This window comes from Meles meles, chromosome 20 (genome assembly GCF_922984935.1).
Source record: "Meles meles chromosome 20, mMelMel3.1 paternal haplotype, whole genome shotgun sequence".
Taxonomy (NCBI): Eukaryota; Metazoa; Chordata; class Mammalia; order Carnivora; family Mustelidae; genus Meles; species Meles meles.
The window spans coordinates 3957560-3977442 of NC_060085.1; the positions used below are offsets into that span (position 1 = coordinate 3957560).

The 19883-nt window shown below is 62.2% G+C and overlaps 1 protein-coding gene across 1 annotated transcript; it reads right to left on the reverse strand.

The window, feature by feature from the left end:
- Window positions 1–11: 11 nt before the first annotated feature.
- Window positions 12–19494, reverse strand: LONP1 (lon peptidase 1, mitochondrial). Its single transcript, XM_045991422.1, has 18 exons — window positions 19041–19494; window positions 15986–16074; window positions 15190–15309; window positions 13268–13514; window positions 11461–11522; window positions 10859–10988; window positions 10353–10436; window positions 9155–9375; window positions 8245–8383; window positions 7383–7561; window positions 5949–6036; window positions 5417–5539; window positions 5217–5333; window positions 2698–2838; window positions 2174–2339; window positions 1450–1667; window positions 1201–1365; window positions 12–346 (listed from the first exon to the last, which is right to left on the reverse strand). Exons 1-18 carry the CDS (start codon window positions 19470–19472, stop codon window positions 170–172), a joined length of 2898 nt encoding a protein of 965 aa, XP_045847378.1. The 5' UTR covers window positions 19473–19494; the 3' UTR covers window positions 12–169.
- Between the last annotated feature and the right edge of the window lie 389 nt (window positions 19495–19883).

Consider the following 19883-nt stretch of genomic DNA (forward strand, 5'->3'; position numbering starts at 1 on the left):
GCAGGCGAGCAGTCCTGGGAAGGCGTTTTAATCATAATTAAATAGTTCATCTGCGGGGCGCCGTGATTAAGCCCTCGTCGTGGCCCTGTGCCTCGGGCCTCTGCCCCCTCTGGGGGGCTCAGCGACCCAGAGTTCCTGGTCCAGTGCCTGCTTGGCCAGCGGGGGGCCGTCACCGCTCCACGGCCAGGGCCTCCGGCTGCTGCTCAGGGAAGGCGATGGTGAAGATCTCTCGGTAGTGCTCCACGAAGTGCACCTCCAGGCCCTCCGTGATGAAGGCAGCCAGGTCGTAGAAGTCCTTCTTGTTCTCGGCCGGCAGGACGACGCACGTCACTCCAGCTCGCTTTGCCTGGGAGGGAGGGCCCGAGGGCGCATGGAAAGGGCTGTGGGACAGGGCTGCGCCCCGTCGGCCTCACAGCGGAGGAGCTGGAACCCAGCACCATCCCTGGCCTCCATTCCAGCAGCCTGCTCCCGCAGAACCGCCAGTTGGAATCAATGGCAGTAACCAGAGCCGGTTAAGCATTCCGGCAGCTACAAGTAAACAGGATCTGAACACGAACTGCGTTAAAGCGAGCCACAGCCTCACTGCGCAGCCCAAGCGAGCACCTGTGAGCTCTGGATGCTGGTCTGTGTTTGGCCAACAGCCCCCATTTCACCCTGCTGCTGCCTGACTACCCCCCTGCGGGACAGTGGTTCCCACTGACCACCAGGCACTGTCCAGGGACACAGCAAGTGAAGCTTTATTTCCTCTTCCACTTCGCAAGTGAGAAAGCATCTGAAGTCCCCAGATGTGAACTCTGCCTAGTGGGCAGGTCAAGGGGGGGGGGGGCGGTTTCCAGGTTTCAGGAGTTTGGGATCCGGGGTTGGACGAAGGGACAGGAGTCCCAGCACTGAGGGAGAAGCACAGGACTAACCGGCCAAGGCAAGGCCTCTCACTCCCGGCCATCCTGGGTGCTTGGCTGAGGAAGCAGGACGCCCTGCTAGCTTGAGAGCAGCCAAGGTGGGAAATCTTGGAGAGACAAAGGACCACTGCAGAGCGGAACAGCTCGGACACTCCGCTCAACACGGACCCAAACCCTAGTTTGTAAGGGGGCTGGTACTGTCCCTGCCTTCCGGAGGCCTACACCAGCTCTGCAAGGACACAGTGCCTCCTGGGGGCCCTCTAGTCCAGACCCACCCCGGGGCAGAGAGGGTGAGACTCACCGCGATGGTCTTCTCCTTGATGCCGCCCACCGGCAGGATCTTGCCAGTGAGGGAGACCTCGCCTGTCATGGCCAAGTTTGGCCTCACGGGCCGATCCATGGCCAGGGAGAGCAGGGCCGTGACGATGGTGCAGCCGGCACTCGGGCCATCCTTGGGGGTGGCACCCTGGGGGGGAGGTGGGCAGGCTGGATGAGAGGGGCACAGCCTGGGGCAAGGGACCAGTGACCGGGCTGCCAGGCGGGTCCCCACCTCGGGCACGTGCAGGTGGATGTGGGAGGTCACCAGGTAATCGTTGCTGGGCTCGTGCTGCATCAGGAAGGCCCTGGCGAAGGTGTAGGCGATGCGCGCGCTCTCCTTCATCACGTCCCCCAGCTGGCCTGTCACCTCCAGGCTGCCATCTTTGTCCCCCTTACCGTCCTTGTCGCGGGGCCGCCGAGGGGACGTCTCAACGAACAGCGTCGAGCCTCCTGGGAGACCAGCAGGCAGAAGCTGGGAACCCTAGGGCCCCTCCCTCCGACCTTCACAGTGGGGTGCCTAGCGACATCCCCACATGTTCCCTCTGCCCCCTCTCCTGGCTTGATGCCCGCCTGCCTCTCCACATCGCAGCGCTGCCCCTGGGGCGGCTGCTGCCCTCTGCTTCGTTTTCGTGGGCACAGCCAGGGCGCAGCCTCCCAGCACGGGACCCCAGTTCCCTTACATGTCATCCTGACGTGCAGGCAGTGCACCAGCCGGAGCCCGCCTGTTCTGCAGACTCACCCCACCGCACCACCCGTCGGCCTGGGGTGCAGTGACGTCACCCGCGCAAGGAAGCCCCCACTGCTCGGTGGCAACCTAGTACCCCAGGCCCCCGTTGAGAGGGACTCCCAACGCAAATAAGGCTTGTGGGGCGCTCCTGACACCTTGGGGGCCCATCTTTCCCCTCCCCGATCAGTCCCCAGTCTGCCAAGGGGCCTCGGAGGGCTCTGCCGCTCACCCATGGCGGTCCAGGCCAGCCCCATGACCACGCCGGGCGGCGTCACGTCGTACATGCGCTCCACAGTGAACACGGGCTTCCCCACGAAGTCCTGCAGGTTCTCGGGTGTCACCTCTACCTGGTCGGCCTCGCCGCTGACGATCTTGTAGGCGGACTTCCGCAACACCTGCAGCAGGCCAGGCGGCAGCGTGAGCGTGTGCCCCTCACTCCGCTTTTCAGTTCTTAACGTCCGGATAAAACACATAAGGTGACCAGTTCAACCACTTCCAAGTTTATGGCTTCACGGCATCAAGTACATTCCCATCTGTCTCCAGAACTTTCCATCTCCCCAAATGGAGAGTCCGTCCCCTTGAAGCACAGACTCCTCCAGCCCCGGCCCCAGCCCCGGCTCCCACAGTCCTCCCCGTCTCTGTGGACAGGCCTCCTCTGGCGACCTCCTGGGAGTGGGGTCCCGCAGGACGGGTCCCTGAGTCAGCCCCCGCCTGCCCGCACAGGCTGCAGCCCTCCCCGTCCCCCCGGCTCACCTTCTCCACCTGCTTCTGCAGGTTGCGCACGCCGCTTTCGCGGCAGTACTTCTTGATGAGCAGGGTCAGCACGTCCGCCGACAGCCTGGCCTTGCTCTCGTCCAGGCCACACAGGGCGCGTGCCTGAGGCACCAGGTACCGCTGGCAGGAGGAGCGAGCTACCATCAGGACCCTCGGGGCCCGGGATCAGGAATGGGTGCCTCTCCTGCGTGCCCCCATGCCCACTCACCCCCGAAACCTTCCCACAACCCCTGGCTGGCTAGAGGGGATGGAGGGGGCCCCACATCTGTCTGCACCAGCTCTCATCCCCGGGGGCAGGGGGCGGGGCGCTCCAGGGAGCTCAGGGAAGGCTGTCCCAAGAGGAGACACCAAAGTGGAGACCCGAGGGTAAGGAGCCAGCAGGGCGGGGAGGAAGGGAGACAGGGAGTCCGGGCAGAGCGCATGGCGGGTACCAGGCCCTCCTGGGAGCCCACAGAGGCCCAGCCTGCCACCTCCAGAAGCTCCCAGGGCTCTGCTCCTGGGCCGTCCTCTGCCCAGGTTCCATTCCTGCCCTCCCTCCAAATGGCACTTAAGAGGCCACCCCTCCAGGAAGGTCTCCTGGATCCCTGGGCTCACCCCACTCACACTCGGGGTTGCCACCCTGAGCAGACAGGAATGGGGAGGTCAAGAGGCTCCAAGGTCACTCACAGCCCAGCCCGACTCCTGCCACACAGCAGTGACGGGACAGACAGGCCTGAGCACCAACTGGGGGTAGAAGGCAATGGAGACATGGGGGACACAACCTTACACGTCAGTACGTTTGTCAACTGACACGGGCTGGCCCCGAAGCCTCTGAGTCCGCGTTGTTGTTCTTGTTCCTTTCAAGTTTTAAAAGAAGTTCCCTGGGGCGCCTGGGTGGCTCAGTGGGTTAAAGCCCCTGCCTTCGGCTCAGGTCATGATTCCAGGGTCCTGGGATCGAGCCCCACATCGGGCTCTCTGCTCGGCAGGAAGCCTGCTTCCCCCTCTCTCTGCCTATCTCTCTGCCTACTTGTGATCTCTCTGTGTCAAAGAAATAAATAAAATCTTTGGGAAAAAAAAAAAAAAAAAAGAAGGTCCCTGTTCAGGTCCCCAAGCCTGCCCCTCCTTGGCCAGCGGGGGAGGCCCCAGGACCCCTGTAACTACCTCAGCCAAGAGCTCCTCTGGCTCCCCTCCCAGGGCAGGGGACAGGAGGCCACTACAGGCCCCGAGAGCTGGGGCCTAGCACCTGACGGCTGAAATGGGCTCAGGAAAAAAATGTGCTCGACCCCTTTCCAGCAAGAAAACTGCAAGTCAGAAACACCTTCCTTTGGTTCTGGAGAGAAACCTGGCTCTGTTCCGGCTAACATTCTTCAGGGTAGGAAGCCAGCCCCCCGCCAAGGAGACCACTAAGGTCTAGGGAACACACAGAGGCCTGAATTCCGGCTGAGCCTGGGCCTCGGACAAGCGTTCTGCGGCCACAGAACTCGAAGGCCCAAGGCCGGTGGGAAGACGGGCGGCAGGGGTGCCGGCCCTGGGGCAGCTGTGCGGCGGGACAGGGAGCAGCGCCGACGGGGGAGGGGACTAGCAGGGCCCAGCACACGGCCCCCCACGGTGCGCGGACAGCCCGGCTGATGGCCTGCCCAGAAGACCTTCATGGCGGTCTCTCCCTCATTCCTGTTCTGGGGCCCGGGGAGTGGGGTAGAACTCCGTACAGCGTGGGTCTGCAGGAGAGCGGGGGGAGCAGGGCGGCTGCTGGTGCCTCCCAGGGCCCCTTGCCTCACCCGGGCCTGCGCCAGTGAGGCAGACCCTGGAGTTGGGGTCTGAGGGCCGGGGTGGGGTGGGTGGATACTGGTCTGCCTCGGCCCTGACCCAACAGCGCACAGGGCCAGGAGCCTCCCTGAACAGCCTGGGCCGCGGAGCCGGGAGAAGGCAGGCCCGCGGGTGGCGCTGGAAGGGGGCGCCCCCAGGGACACAGAAGCCCGTGGTCCTGCTGGGCTAGATGCGTGGTCACAGCTGTTCCCTGGCTGTGTCCTCTGTAACGAACTGGTGAGGAAGCAGACTGTCGCCCCGAGCTCCGGGAGCTGGTACAGCAAACCGCCAAACCCGAACACGAGGTGTGGGAACCCCCGAGGTACAGCCAGTTGGTCGGAGGCCAGCCAGCCCTGCAATGCGCAACCGGCCCCCAAGCAGGAACAGCCCGGGGGTCTGACGCCAGGCCCGGGCAAGGGGCAAACAGGAGCCACCGGACACCCAGCCAGAAAGCGGGTGGGGCGGGGAAGTGCCCATGCAGGGGTCACACGTGCGCGGCTACACGGCTCACAGCTGGCCGCGCCTCTGCTCTCGGTCACTCACGCTACGCCAGTGGACAGCCCCTGGCCATCCCTGCTGCGAGCAGGACCACTATGGACTGTCCCCTGCAGCTCTGGTTAGGGGCCTGGCACTTGGGCTCAACCATGCCCCGACCGCCGGCTGCAGGGGGCACCCCCGTCTGTCCAGAGCTGGGGCGAGGGTCCGAGCCTCACCTCTGCGATGGCGAGCTTCTCCTGCGCCACGTAGCCGGACACGTTGATCATCTCCATCCGGTCCCTCAGCGGCTCGGGGATGGTCTCGGTGACGTTGGCCGTGCAGATGAACAGCACCTGGGGAGGCCGGCAGGAAGGTTCCAGAGGACCAGCCCCCTTGCCTCTCCCCACTGGGCCCGGCTCCCCGGCAGGACACACACCTTGGACAGGTCCACGGGCACGTCCAAGTAATGATCCAGGAAGTTGGCGTTCTGCTCGGGGTCCAGCAGCTCAAGCAGCGCGGACGACGGATCCCCCTGGTAGCCCCGGCCTATCTTGTCCACCTGAAGGGGCAGCGCAAGGTGGGTGCTCTGGGCCCTGGTCCCCGCTCCTGGGGCCGCTTCTGGCGGGAGGGAGGAGGGTGGGACCCCATTTCACCAGACCCAGGGCCCGGCACTGGGTGAGCCCGGAGCAGGAGGGCTGCCATGGGGTCGTCCGAGGACAAGGACAGAAGCTTACTGTGAAGCGGCACAGCAGCTGTGGGGCCCCCCCGGGGACTAGGGACAACCGAAATGGCGGGGGCCATGGGTCCGATCTCAGACTCCGTCTGGTCGGGACCGCCTGGAACTCCAGCCCAGGAAGGCCTCGGGGACCACGTCTGACCTCGGGGAAGGGTGCTAGGAACGGAAGCCGTGTCAGCCCTGAGCCCCACTGCACACCCGGCCCCCCGCCCTGCCCCCCGCCCGTGCGCACCTCGTCTATCAGGATCAGGGGGTTCTCCGTCTTGGTCTTCTTCAGGCACTGGATGACCTTCCCCGGCATGGCACCCACGTACGTCCGCCTGGGGGGCAGAGCACAACCGGAGCGGTCGGTCCTCCCCTGCCGGCTCCCCCAGCGCACAGACCCTCAGTGTAGCACTCGGCCTCCACGGAGGGCCACCCGGAGGCATCAACGGGGAGGTGACGCTTGTGGCACCGGCTGATGGCCTCCCCGACGGCCTGCGCGCTCCAGCAACGGCAATGTCGCCATCGCGCTCCAGCTCCGACTTGGGCCGGAACAGATGCAAAAGCAGGTCTCGCTCAGACCTGTCCCCCGAGCCAGCACCTTCTATCCAGATGGTGAAACCCAGCCCACGTTGCCCAACCTAACAGAACAAGAAAGGTCAGGAGCAGCCAGATGCTGGCGGCAGAAATGCTCTCTCCACCCAGGCCCTCACAGGCACAGCACGGCCTCCCAGGCCTTGGGGCCCCTGGGCCCACGGCCCGGACCCGCCTGGCGCCTGCCGGGATACTTCTTGACCACCTCCTTGCTCTACGGTCCCAGCTCAGGTGCGGGGGTCTGGTGCTCACAGAGTAAGGCAAACACGAGTCTTGTGCCTGACTTAGGCCCAGCAGGGCAGACAAATGGCACAAGAGATAAAGGAGGAACTCAGAAGTATGAAGAACTTCATACATGCTACAAAAATAAGAAGGGACGGGGGATCTGGAATGCCATTTCAGGGGTGTTAAAGCGGGAATAAGGAATGTCTCAGGGAGGGGTCCTGAGCAAAAAAAAGTGAAGCAGCAAGCTGTGTGGGTATTTGAAGGAAGAGGGTTTTCTGAGTAAGGGGAATGGCCTGTGCAAAGGTCCTGGGGCAGAGCAGGACCAGGCCTGGTGTGGCTAGAAAAAGCCCATGTGGCCAGAGCAGAGTGAGCGGGGGGAGGAGAGAGGACATGAGGATTCGAGCCCCAGGAGAAGATGCCATGACCGCCACAACGGGAGGGCGCACGCACACAGCCCAGCAGTTTTCAGACCCTGGACTCAGAGTACCAGCCCCTGCTAGACCTGGTGAGGGAGCAAAGAACCAGGAGAGGCGCTGAGGCCTCACTGGTGTGCGGCCCCGTTCTCAGCGGGGAGAGCGCCTTGCCCGGGAGCTCTGGCCGCAGCGCTGGGGGAGCTGAACCGCGTAGGATGGGAGCTGGAACTGGTGGGGACCATCTGCCAAGAACCTGGCAAACAAACGCTCCTGGGGGTCCGCCCTCCTGCTGGTCGAGAGGTTTTGAGCCGACGTTGGAGCGGCCGGACTCTGCCGGGCCTGCAGGCAGCAGGTGCCCGGGCTCATCGGCACTTAGCCCAGCATGAGCAGAGGCCACCGCTCGCCACTCACACCCCCTCGCACACAGAGGAATGGAGCCAGGCCAGGCCTACCTGTGCCCTTTGATCTCGGCCACGTCCGTCATGCCCCCGACACTGAAGCGGAAGTACTCGCGGTTCAGGGCGCGGGCGATGGAGCGGGCGATGCTGGTCTTGCCCACGCCGGGCGGGCCGTGGAAGCAGAGTATCTTGCCCTGTGTGGAGCCTCGGAGCTGGCTGACCGCGATGAACTCCTGTGGGCAGAGGCCGGCTCCCCTGAGACCCGCGCCGCCCTCGCTCAGGAGCCCTGCCTGCCGTGACCTTTGCCACTGTCACGCTGCCTTTCAGACCTCGGGGGGCTGTGGAAGGGACAAGGCATGTCCCAGAGGGGCCGTGGGGACTGCAGTGACCGACTGGGTCATAAGGGCTCCAGGCCGAGCCGGTAGCAACCCCTTCCTCCCACGTCCTGGACCCTATGGACCCTCTCGCCGCTCCGGCCACAAATTACTGGCCCTGAGCCGGACCCATCACCTGTCATCTCGGGCACGACTCTTGGCCCTCTTCTTAGGAATCTGAGGCCCCTAGAGCGGTCTGCCCGGCCCGGGCTGCCCTTGCCGCCTTCTGAGCTGCCCCAATGCCAGTCTCCCCCTGGAGCCCTCCGCCTTCTCCCCGAAACCACGCCTCTGGGACCCCACCCCACCATGGGGGGATCCTGGGTCCCGAATCGAGATGACAACACACCCTGCGTGCTCAGAACAAGAGCCGGGGGCTGGGACTGTGGCGCCCAGGGGAGGCTTCGAGCGGCCCGTGCCCAAGGACATGCAGGAGGGGTGCAGGCGGGGTGGGGTGGGGGAAGGCCTGGGACATAGGAGAGGGCGCGGGGGGCCTCACGGGGACAGGGTGGGGTGCAGATGGGGGCGGGCGCAGGGGTCCTCACCAGGATGCGCTTCTTGACGTCCTCCATTCCGTAGTGGTCCTCCTCCAGCACCGCCTGGGCCCGGGCCAAGTCCAGATTCTCGTCACTGTACTTGCCCCACGGGATGGACGTCAGCCAGTCCAGGTAGTTACGAGTGACGCTGCCGGGGGACAGACGAGACCCAGTGAGCGGAGCCCAGCCCGCTGCCTGGTGCTGCCGTTAGCAGTCCACGGCGCCGGCGCCCGCTGGCCCTGCCGCTCGAACCGCGCCCCGGGCACACCAGCTGGAGGAGCCAGTCATCGGCAACGGCCTCACCGTGGGAACCGCACGGCTCCCAGGACAGGGGCCTGGACACCGCGAGCACAGGGACTGCTCAGAATCCTGCTCCAGAGGCGGCAGGGGTGAAAACGGGAGATGACCTCTGCCAGGGCATGCGGGGCAGAGGCCCGGCTGGTGGCCAGTAAGCGCTGCCGCGAGAGCGACCCCGAGATGGGAGCTGCACACCCACGGGGCAAGGCTGAGCCCCCAGGAAGACGTGCGGACTTCCTGGCTCTCAAGGCCACGCAGAGGAGGGGATAGAGGCAAAGAGAGGGGCCCCGGCTGGAAGGACCGCTTACAGCCAAACACCCTGGGTTCAAATCCCCGTCCCCACCCGGCAGCGCAGAGGCCCGGCTCACTGACTCCGCTTCTCTGAGCTGCCTCTGCCCAGCGGGGAAACGAGTGACAAAGAGAAGTGCGTCTGCTCAGGGGCGCCGAGGGCGGGCCGCCACACGCCAAGTGCTTCTCGGGCGCCCGGCGTGACCGGAGAATGGCCGCGGCACCCACCCTCCCTGCCGGCTTCCCGGCTCCTGCCAGTCACCGGCTTCTCCGAGCCTGAGGCGCAAGGGGGGGCGGCCCTCGAGGATGGCAGGCCCCGCGGCCGGAGGCTCACTTGAACTCGGAGGAGTGGTTGTCCAGCAGGGCCAGCTTGCTCAGCTCCTCGTCCACCACGTCCATGACGTGCTTGGGGACCACGAGCTCCTTGAGCCGCTCGCGGAACTTCTCCTCGATGGCGTCCTTGTCCTCCTTCTCCAGCCCCAGCTCCTTCTTGATGATCTTCAGCTGCTCCTGCAGGAGGTACTTCCGGTGCGTCTGCTTGATCTTCTCCTCCACCTGCGGCCGAGCGCAGCCGTCAGCGCGGGGCGGCAGGGCTGCCCCCAGACACGGGAAGCCCGTCTCCAGCTCCCTCCCGCGCGAACCCGGTCTCCCCAAGCTGGAAATAAGGACGCCAAGTTCCAGGCGAGGAGAATCCTCCGTCCTGACCACGACCAGGTGAAGCCGGCCTGACGCTGGTGCAGCCACCACGGGCGCGGAGCTCCTCCGGATGCACAGGGCGGTGGGTGACGGCTCGGAGGCCGCCGAGCACCAGGCCCGCCTACGAGCCCCACTCCTGTCTCCCACCGGAGGTGCATTAAGGACAGCCTTGTGCTCGGGCAGCTTGCGGGCTCAGCGGGTAGAGCATGTGACCCTCGATCTTGGGGTTGTGAGTCTGAGCCCCACAACGGGTGGCTCGGTCAGTTAAGCATCCGCTTCGCCACAGGTCATCACCTCAGGGTCCTGGAATAGAGCCCCGAGCTGGGCCCGAGCAGGGGGTCTGCTTCTCCCTCTCCCTCTCCCACTATCCCTACCCCGGCGTGTGCTCTCGCTCTCAAATAACAAAGTCTTTTAAAAAAATTAAAAAATTAAACAAGTTGCCTTGGGCTAATAACCCAGAATTCAAAGTTTTCCAAGTAAAGATGTGACCTGAAAGTTTTCTTGAAAATAAAACAAAGTGGAAAAAGCAAGTCAGTTCTGAGAAGCGACACGAGTGTAAGCAACCGACCATCCACGCGGCCCCTGGACTGGGCCACAATCAGGAAGGCGGGCCACAAACAGCGGAGCCTGGGGGAAACAGCTTCACCCCTTCCCAGACCGGTTCCCAGAGCCCAGCATCTTCCCAGGACGTGGACGTGAGAGCAACTCCACCGCGATGGAGGGCATCCAGGGGGCTGCGGACCCGGGCTCAGCGCCGAGACCAGCCCTGGGTTCTCAGGGAGCTTCGCCGCCCCAGACAAGAGTGAGGCCCACCTTCCGCCCTCCCCCGGGCTCACCTCGCGCCCCAGGCGCTGCTGCAGCTTGCTCAGCTCAAACTCCTTCTTCAGGAGGGAAAGGGCCTTGTACAGCCGCTTGGGAATCTGCCGAGAAAGGGAAGACGCGAGCGATGGTCAGAAGTCGGCATCTGTGTGGGGGGAGCGGGCGGGGGGAGCAGGCCCCTGCCGACGGACGCACACAGGGCAGCTCGACCCAGCCAGTGTCCCCAAGTGGGGACAAGCCCCCTCGGACCCAGTTCTGCCAACACCTCCTACAGTTAAAGGCCAACAGGCCTGCAAGCTGTGGTCGAGAACTTTGTAGCGCTGTCGCTGGTAACAGCAGAAGACCAGTGGCGAGCCAAATATGCCTCCCATTGAACAAAAGACACCACCCGGAGCAAATGGCCACTTTCGCCACAGAGACCGGGGAGCAGGGGTGGCCTGACGGCCCCAGGGAGCGCGAGGTGGAATGGCAAAGCCGAGCCTCGGACAAGCAGCCAGGCCGGGAGGCTGGCCCGCGCACTCACGTTGGTCTCCTCCAGGACGTCCTGCAGCTCGTGGGACTCGGCTCCGGTCAGCGCGGCGCCCATGTCGCTCAGGTAGATCGGGTTGTCCACCACCCGCTGGCCCGCCTGCATCATCTGCAGCACAGACTCTCTGCAGGGACAGAGCACGCCGTTGCAGCTGCGGCCGGCCCGGCAGCAGCGCTGGCCCCCATGTCCCTTCCCCTGCAGCGACGGTCAAGGTCTGGGATGCTCATGGAGAGCCGGGTGCAGGCCGGTGGGGCCTCCCGTCCTAGAGCCATGAGACTCACAACCCCATGCCAGACACAAGCCCCCTCCGGCCACGGAGTGACACCCGCGTGAGAGTCCCTCCCTCCACCTCAGCTGATGATGAAAAGGCTTCCGGGCAAGTCCACGCTCTCCGGAGTACAAAGCAAAGAACGTGCACTGCGTAAGGTATCTCCCTCCACCCTCCCACCGCAGGGCCACCCCCGTTTTCTCCTGGGACGACACTCTTGAGAAAGCCTCCCATCAAGCCAGCTGCAGAAAGACGCAGGCAGACCCCCGCCTGGCCTCAGGGAGGGCCGACCACGCACGAGGCCTGGGGAACGGCACCGGCCACCAACCTGTAGAGCGGGTTCAAGGCAATGATGTCCCGGATGGTTTTCACGATCTCGGCGGTCAGGGCCTGGCGAACAGGGAGGCGGCCATCAGTCCCTGGGGCCAGCAGGGGCCGTGGCCCAAGGAGCCCCTCCCGCCTGGCCCAGGCCACGGATAGCCTCAGACGCCCGGGAGTGTACCCTGAATCCAGCAGCCATGGGGGCGCGGGATCAAGACCGTAAAACGAACACCAGTGCCTAGCGCCTTACACCGTCCAACCTTGACCTTAGAACGAGCCATTTGGAGGAAAAAAGGGGACGCGGGTTTCTTTATTCCTTTACTTCACGCACAAGGCTCGCAACCGACGCCCGTGTCCTCAACGTCGGCACACCCTGGCTTGAATTCCCCTCGGTCTGGGGAGGTCCCTGCGAGTCACCGGGGCGGTCAGCCCGTCCCCCGCCAGAACCTTGAGCCCAGGCTCCCCGAGGAGGTGGAGGACCGCCCCCACCACCACGCTGTGGACACCAGGGGCATCACCGCCACAGCGAAGACCATGATGCTCCTGGCAGGACCACGGACAACTGGTGGGGCGACCGCCGGAACCTGATTTCCGGAAGGCGGCTCCCAGCACACCAAACCCCAGCGAGGGCACAGGAGGGATCGGGAAAGCGGCCGCCGTGCGTTCCTTCACCGCAAGCACCCGGCCTCTAACTGTGGGTCTGTCCCTTAGACGGGACTGTCCAGAAGGAACCTGCAGGGGGCAGCTAGAGGCCCAGCGCGCTTGCACAGACCAGCACAAGTGTTAAGTCTCCGCAAGTTGCCCTGATCCTTTTCCCTGTGGCGTCTGTGCATTTCGCTGTCCTCCCGCCACCCCCCGCCCCCGTGAGTTCCCTCAGAGGAAGGAAGCTCTGAGGCCCAGTCCAGCCACGAGGGAGCCACAGATCGATTAATTAATTAATTAATTAAACTTAATAAATTTAATAATATAATAAATTAACTAATTAATTTAGAATCAAGACGAAAGCTACATTTTGTCCCTCGGTGGTACCAGCCACAGATCGAGCACCTGATGGCCACCGGGGCCAATGGCGCAGAACCAGAGACCGTGTCGGCGAGTTCCCGACAGCGCGGCTGCGTGGGTGTGAGGCTGCCCCGGGCAGACGCAGCCAAGCCCCTCCCAGCGCCCGGGGCAGATGTCACCTGCGGACCGCAGGACTCCTTCCCTCAGCTCAGAAGCCCCCAGAACTCTCGTTGGACACGGCGCCACAGGAGCCATGGAGGCTGCTGGCCGGCTACGGCACGGTGCACTCTCCCCCAGGCAGGACACCGGTGCCGGGACGTGCGCAGGTGGGGGCCTTCCGTAACCGCTGCCTTTCCCCACCCCCAGCCCCTGGAGGCGGCCCCCCCGCTGCTACCTGCCGCAGAACAGGCGGGAGGACACAGCACCCACCACCGCGGCAGCAGGCTCGCTAGGCTACGAAGGCGGCAAGCAGGCCTGCATCTGGGGTCAAGGCGGCCAGAAGGCTGCTGCTTTCCTGCCTGGAAGCCACGGGTAACGGGCAGTGGGCCCTGCTCCCCTTCCCCAGCGCCCCGGGCTTGAGCGGAAGGAGCCAGTACGGAAAGAAGGTCGGGGGGTTCCTGCACAGCCGACACGGGCTGGGGCCGGACCCAGGTTCCAATCCCTCACTCCTGGCTGCCGGTTTCTTCCTAGGACTTGTGGGGCGGGGTGGGGGGCACATTCTGCATTCCACCGCCTGACAGCCCAAACGGGCTAGAGCCTCAGGGAGCACGTCCCCTGCTCAGGGGGCCCCGCGGGCGGCGGCCACGACTCACTTTCACTTCCTCGGTGACCTTGAAGTCCTCGTGGACAACATTCTCCACCTCCACCATGAGCACCTCGCCGAGGGGCCCCGAGGCAGCTTCCGCCGTCACCTCCGTGAGGGGCCCACCGCTCTGGGAGCCGCCGCTCAGCTCCTCCTCCGCCTCCTTCTTGCCCCGCTTGGTCTTCCTGCGGACCTTCTGCTTGTTGTCAGCTTCGGCCTCCTCGGGCTCCACCTCCAGCTGTCTGTGGATGTGAATCCTGAAGACGGAGAAACGGGGCAGACGTGAAGCTGCTGGGGCTTCCAGCGCCGACAACGGAGGGGCGCGCCGGGCCCGGGGCTGGGACCAAGCTGCTGTCTCAGAACCCCAAGACCGGCAACCCCTCACCCCCCACCGGGCACACCGCTGGCCTCCAGCTGCCCCGGCCACTCTGCGTTCCACACCAACACCCCGCTGTCCTGCACGCGCCCCTGAAGTCTGCCCGGCGAGCCAGCAGCAGCCAGCTCTGGGGCCCATCACAAGCCGCGGGCGCCACCAAGCACAACCTGGCTCTAGGACTCCACCTGCCTCTCCCTCGGCCTGGAGCTCACCAGACAGCGGCTCCTTCGTGCTGTTCGGGCCTCAGTTCGAGGGCACCTCCACAGAGAAGCCCTCCCTGTCCACTCCATGTGAGGTCCAGCCCCCGTCTACGCCTACCCCTCACCCTGTCCATCTTCGCTTCCCCCCCAAAGCTCCCACCACCGTCAGAATTCAGCAGGCCGGGGCGCCAGGGTGGCTCAATGGGTTAAAGCCTCTGCCTTCAGCTCAGGTCATGATCCCAGAGTCCTGGGATTGAGCCCCGCATCGCGCTCTCTGCTTAGCAGGGAGCCTGCTCCCCGGCCCCCCCCCCCCCGCCTGCCTCTCTGCCTGCTTGTGATCTCAAATAAATAAATCTTTATTATACATAATAATAAATATAAATAAATAAATAAATAAAATCTTAAGAAAAAAAAAATTCAGCTGGCAGCCCGTTTTGATGCTCACGGCCTCCTCTCTTGGGGGTGGGGGGTGGGCCCCGGGCCTGTTTCTCCATCCACACCCAAGTACCCAGCAGACGCCAGGGGTTAAGTGATGTGAGTGCAAACCTGCCACCTCCCCTCTCGGCTCCCTCCTGTCCCACAGGGTCACTAACTGCCACCTTTCCCAGAGGGCTGGCCTGAGAGCTGGCGGGATGTGGACCCAGTGCCTGGCTGACGCCAGCAAACCGCCCAGGAACAGCAGGCCTGACCCCCAGAGCCAGCGGGACCCCTTCCAGGAGGCACCTTGCAGGTCAGGACAGCACTTAGCAGCAGACCAAGCTCTTACTCGTTCTGTGACATCGTCTCCTCCCTCCAGCTCACGAATCCTCCCCAGGAGACAGAGCGGCAGCCCCTATCCTAAAAGCAGCCTCTAACACGAGCAGATGAGGACCGGGGAGGGGACTTCATGAAGCGGGACCACCACTAGGACCCGGAACAGAGCCCGTGCCTGTCAGACCGTTCCCCTGGGTGTGCTGCCTTGTTGACAAGGCGATGTGTCTGGCTGAGTGGAAACCCGCGCTGCTAAGCTGGACATCCAGCACAATCCACGGGCAGACGCAGACGAGGGCACTTGGAGGAGAAGCACACCCAACTGTGAACGGCTGACACCTTACACGGGATACGAGGCAACCTGCTATTTTGCATTTGTGACGCTCGTGTGCATGACGTGCATAAAAGATACAACCTGCCGCTGGCCACCCATGCGGCCACTTTAAGAGGGACCCAGAAGTGACCTGTCTCCGCCACCTCCAGTTTTGGTCGAGTCCCTGCAGTGACACGGCGGGAGGGCTGAGCAAGAAGGATGGCCGGTATCGGAACCTGGGCACACTCAGGGCCTCTCCTCCTGCCTCATCCCAGACTCTCGGGGCCCCTCACCTTCTGTGTCCCATGACGATCATGCGCAGCTTGTCCCCAAGGTCTTGCATCTCGTGGATCTGGACAAACGTCCCCGTGTGGTAGACCTCATCCAGGCTCTCGACCACGTCAGACTCATTGCTAAGGGACAGGGACACAAAGGGGCATGGTCACAGGCCCCGATTCTCAGCAGGGCGTCTTGGGCGAAGAGGGAGGAGGAAGAGAAGAGAAACACCCCTGCCAGCCTCCACTAAAACCCAAGGGCAACCTCCTCGCTCCCACAGGTGCTGCAAAGCCCCGCGGAGCACCTGCGGGCTAAGGATGGCCCCTGGCGCCCACCGCCGCACACAGGTGAGCAGCTCCTGGGCTAAGTCAGCTGTAAAGAGAGGCCCAGATGGAAGAGATTTCATTCCATACCTCCCCCTACAGGATGTACCTCCTAACTCAGATGTGGAACTAATTCCCACCTGGAGTCAAGGTGGGTGTTCCTGGAGCTGCCCTATCTATCTACCCCCCACCCCCAGCTCTGCTCTGAAGTGACCTCACAGGCGGGGTCACCACCAAAGGTCCTGGAGGTTAACATGTGCACCCCCTCTCCGCCCTCCCCAACAACTGACCACATGAAACCTAGAGCTGAGCCAAGTCTTCAGCCCAGACTAAAAAGATGGCTCGGCTCCTGGCCTTATGCTCAGCAGGTGTTGCTTGATTTCTTCCGGGTCAGAGGTCAGTGGTCCCAGCTACTCTACCGAGCAGGACTTGTAGTGAACTACACTCCAGGGCAACGTGAACGAAGGAGTGAAGGAAAAGTTACACTTACTTGTCATCCCTCTTTAGAAAGACACCGGCATATGGCTGGGCAAGACGGACTTTCCTCCTTAGCAGCTCAACCAACTTCTTATTTTTAACCTGGCATGACAACGACCCAAAGTGAAATGCAGGACAGGTTTCCTAGCTGACATTTTGACAACAGCTCTAGCGTTTTCAAGATGATTCTCAAGGCTATGCTAACCTGACCCAGGACATTAACCAACACAGTACAGGAAGTCCCAAACCAAACCAAACACACACACACACAGGCGTAGAGAATGCCGTGGGACAGACTGACAGGGCTGCAGGCCGTGGTGGGCCCCACCGCCTTCTAAAGAAACCTCAAAGTAGACCAACAGCCAGAACCAAGAAACTGATTTAACTTCGATTTTAAGAGCTGTTTCAGAGGTGAAGTGTCTTGGCCTGAAAATCTAGACTATTCTGATTTTATCAACGCCAGAAAGACAACACTAAATGTGTGTGATTCAACCGTGGCCCATCCCATAGACCGGTAACTTCCCCCAATTCGCGTTGAAAGTATCTCCCAATCACATCTACACCCTTTTCATCAAGGATCGAAAGCCCCGGGATGACAACGCATCATCTTGATGTCATCTCAACGGCAGGGAGAGGACTAACATCTTCTAGGCAACATCCGACGGGCAGGAGCACAGACGTCCGTAGGGCCGAGTGATTTCCTTCCAGCAGGCATTAATTCCCAATCCAGACTCTGATTACACTTAAGGCCCCACAAACTTCAGCACCAGAGCTACCTGGAGGACTTGCTAAGGCAGGTGGCTGGGCCCCAGCCCTCAGCCTCTTGACAGACGAGGCCTGGGCTGGGCCTGAGAACCTGTACTTCACACGAGCTCCCAAGGGATGCTGATGCTGCCGGCCTCCGCACCACAGCCTGAGAACCAGTGTCCTAAACTCATCCCTCAGCAGGGGCTCTTAACTTATGATCCAGGAATTCCTGACCCTACAGATGCATTTTTCCCAGGGAAAAGGTCCATGACGGCCACAGGATGGGTACACGACCCACCACAATTTTTTTTTTCAAGATTTTATTGATTTGACAGAGAGAAACCCAGCGAAAGAGGGAACACAAGCAGTGGGGAGTGGGAGAGGGAGAAGCAGGCTTCCCACCAAGCAGGGACACCAGTGCGGGGCTCGATCCCAGGGTCTTGGGATCATGACCTGAGCTGAAGGCAGACTCTGTTAAGTTGTTAAGCTGAGTCCCCCAGGTGTCCCGACCCATCACAAATTAAGAGCCATTGATCTACACTGAGAGGCCACTAATAAGGGGAGAAACTACAGGGGCAAATTAGTCATAGGCCGGGTCAACCACAGAAGCAAGAGTGAACAGAGCTTGGCTAATAGGTTCAGAAACCTTCACCCAGTGCCATGGAAGTTTCCCTCATTCCTCTCCGATGATAGCCGACTGCCGCATCTTAGCACGTGCCTCCTCCCTCTGGCAGGATTCCTTGTCACTGACAAGGTAACAACAACACGTGCCAGTCTCCCGCTTTCCACAGCGATTCATTCAACCCTCCCAGCTAACTCCGGGTGGGGAGAGAGAATCTCCTGGAGGAATCATCTCTCTGGACAAAGAGCAAAAGAGGCATCTGCCACTTTGCAGGACTGAGGGGACCGTAGCTGAACGCTCCTGGCCCCAGAGGTCGGCTGGGGTCAAGGACAGAAAAAAGGCCCCGAGGGCAAGCTTCTGAAATGTCAGGAGGGTACCACACAGGAAAGAGCAGCAGCAGCTTCTGACTAAAGTATGGGGCCACACCCCCGACACTGGTGGGCTTACCTCCCCGACCAGCTCTAAGAATTGAGGTTTGATTACAATACCCATTTCACAGATGAGAAAATGGAGGCCCAGAGCCACAGCTTTCTGAAGGTGAAGGAGCTACGGGTGGTGGAGCCAGGATATGAACCCGTAGGTTCTGGGGCCACTCAAAACCAAGGAAGACCCTTGGAAGCGTAGCTCGAACACACACCATCAGCAGGTGGGAGAGGAGGTGGAAGGGGCACCTCCCGCCCCGAGATTTGTTTAGCGAACACTAAAGTATGAGGGAGAGGCTGGAGAGTGAATGCGGAGGCTGACTCACTGTACGACCTTGCTCTGTTAACAGATAACTTTTCACCAAGGACTCTAATTTCCACATGGTTTAAAAAAAAAAAAGTGGGGGTGGGGGAAGGGACATGGAAGAAACAAGGCATTCGGGTCCTTCCTACTCTAAAAACTCAAGTTCCTTGCACTCATGTTGCTTTCTATTACATCACCCAAGTCCATCTCCCCACCCCCTTGGCTCTTAGTCTTGAATGATGTTGCTTAATGTCTCTTCCAACAGAAGGCAAGCTCCTTTGCTGCTGCATCCCCAGTGCCTGCTACACAACAGGTAAAAAACACTCTACTGAATGAATACACCATGGCTGCCCCCCTCTGAGAACATCCTTCCCCCACCTACCTCCTAAGTCTCCCGTACCCTATTATCCCTACAGAGTCACTGCCTTCCAGTATGAAATTTACCTACTAATCTGGTTTATTGCCTCTTGTATCCGGCTAGGATGTAAGCTCCAAAGGCAGGAATTTTTATCACTCCCGTTCACTGCTGTAGCCCTAAGAACCGTGCCTGGCCCCTGGTGAGCGGTCAAGAAATGTTTAAGGAAGGAATGAATCCTAATCCCAAAGGGGCTCGCAACCAGACTGCAAACCGCCCGGAGTGAGAGTGTCATGGAACATTTACCAAAACCCGCACAAAAGTTACTAGGCCGCAGAGACTATTCTGGTCCGGTCCTTCCCAGCATGGGAGATTTCTATGACTAGGGCTCTAACTGGGCAGTCCTAAGCTCACTGGGTTCATCAGGGATCTGAAAGGGGGAGGAATCTGGCTCAAATTCACGAAACTAGTGAGAAGACAAGGACTCGAACTTCAACTTGTAAGAACCTTCGTGCGTGGAAAAAGTTGTGTAACATGAGGGTGCCCAAGGATCCCTGGGTCCCACCTGCCGTTTGGAGAGTTGGGGAAACTGGAGGCCAGGGCGGGGACGCTCATTACCTCGATAATCTTGATGAAACGCGGAAACACCGGGTTGCGGGTGACCGCGATGAGCGGCAGGTGCGGGAATACGTCCGGAATCGTCATAGGAGTCAGTGCCGTTATGATCGGGCCTTCCCCACCTCCCGCGCTGCTCCCCGCGCCCGCGGCTCCATCCTCAGCGCCACCCTCGGAGGCATCCTCGCCGCTGGAGAACGAGCCACCGCCGCCGCGGCTGTTCGCCTCCCAAAGTCCCCGCCACTGGCCCGCGGCCACAGGGCCTCGGCCCCACAGAGGCCAAGGAGGCAAGGCGTCGCAGGCCCGCCGGCCTCTGGGCAACCACACTCCGGCGGCAGTCGGAACCCGCCCCCCGGCGGCGGCCAGCAGTGGCCGCCGCAGCGCCCAACACCGCGCAGCGCCCCACAGCCGCACGTAGCCTGTGCCCGCCGCCATGCCCCGGCCATCCTAGCGACGCACAGGACTTGCGTCATTTCCCCCCGCCCCGCTAGTGCGCACGTGAAGTCCCGCGCGTGCCCAGGGACCCGGGGGCGCGGGGGAGGGGGGGGAAACGAAAGGGGGGGCGTGACCCGGAACGGAAAGCGGCGGGGGTGGGGCTCGAAGGAGCGTAGGGGCGGGGTCCAGCCTCTTCGCTGTCTCCGCCTCTTCGGCTCGCGTGGAGGGCTGTGGGCACGCCCCAGCGCCTCTGAAAAGCGAGCCCCTGGTGCTGCAAGAGCAGCTGCGAGAACGCGTAGGCAGCCCTGTGCATACACGTCACTTAGGCGCGCGGGCGGCACGCGCTCCGGCTCTGGAACGCGTCCTGGTTGGTGGATTCGGGTCTCCCGGGAGACACCGTGCGCATGCTCC

Bases quoted from the DNA above. Each gene is read 5' to 3' on its own strand.
- LONP1 (XM_045991422.1), bottom strand. From the start codon at position 19,472: ATGGCGGCGGGCACAGGCTACGTGCGGCTGTGGGGCGCTGCGCGGTGT. The intron at 15,310-15,985 runs GTAAGTGTAACT...CCTGTCCCTTAG, and splicing joins TTTCTAAAGAGGGATGACAA to CAATGAGTCTGACGTGGTCG. The intron at 347-1,200 runs GTGAGTCTCACC...CCTCCCTCCCAG, and splicing joins TCAAGGAGAAGACCATCGCG to GCAAAGCGAGCTGGAGTGAC.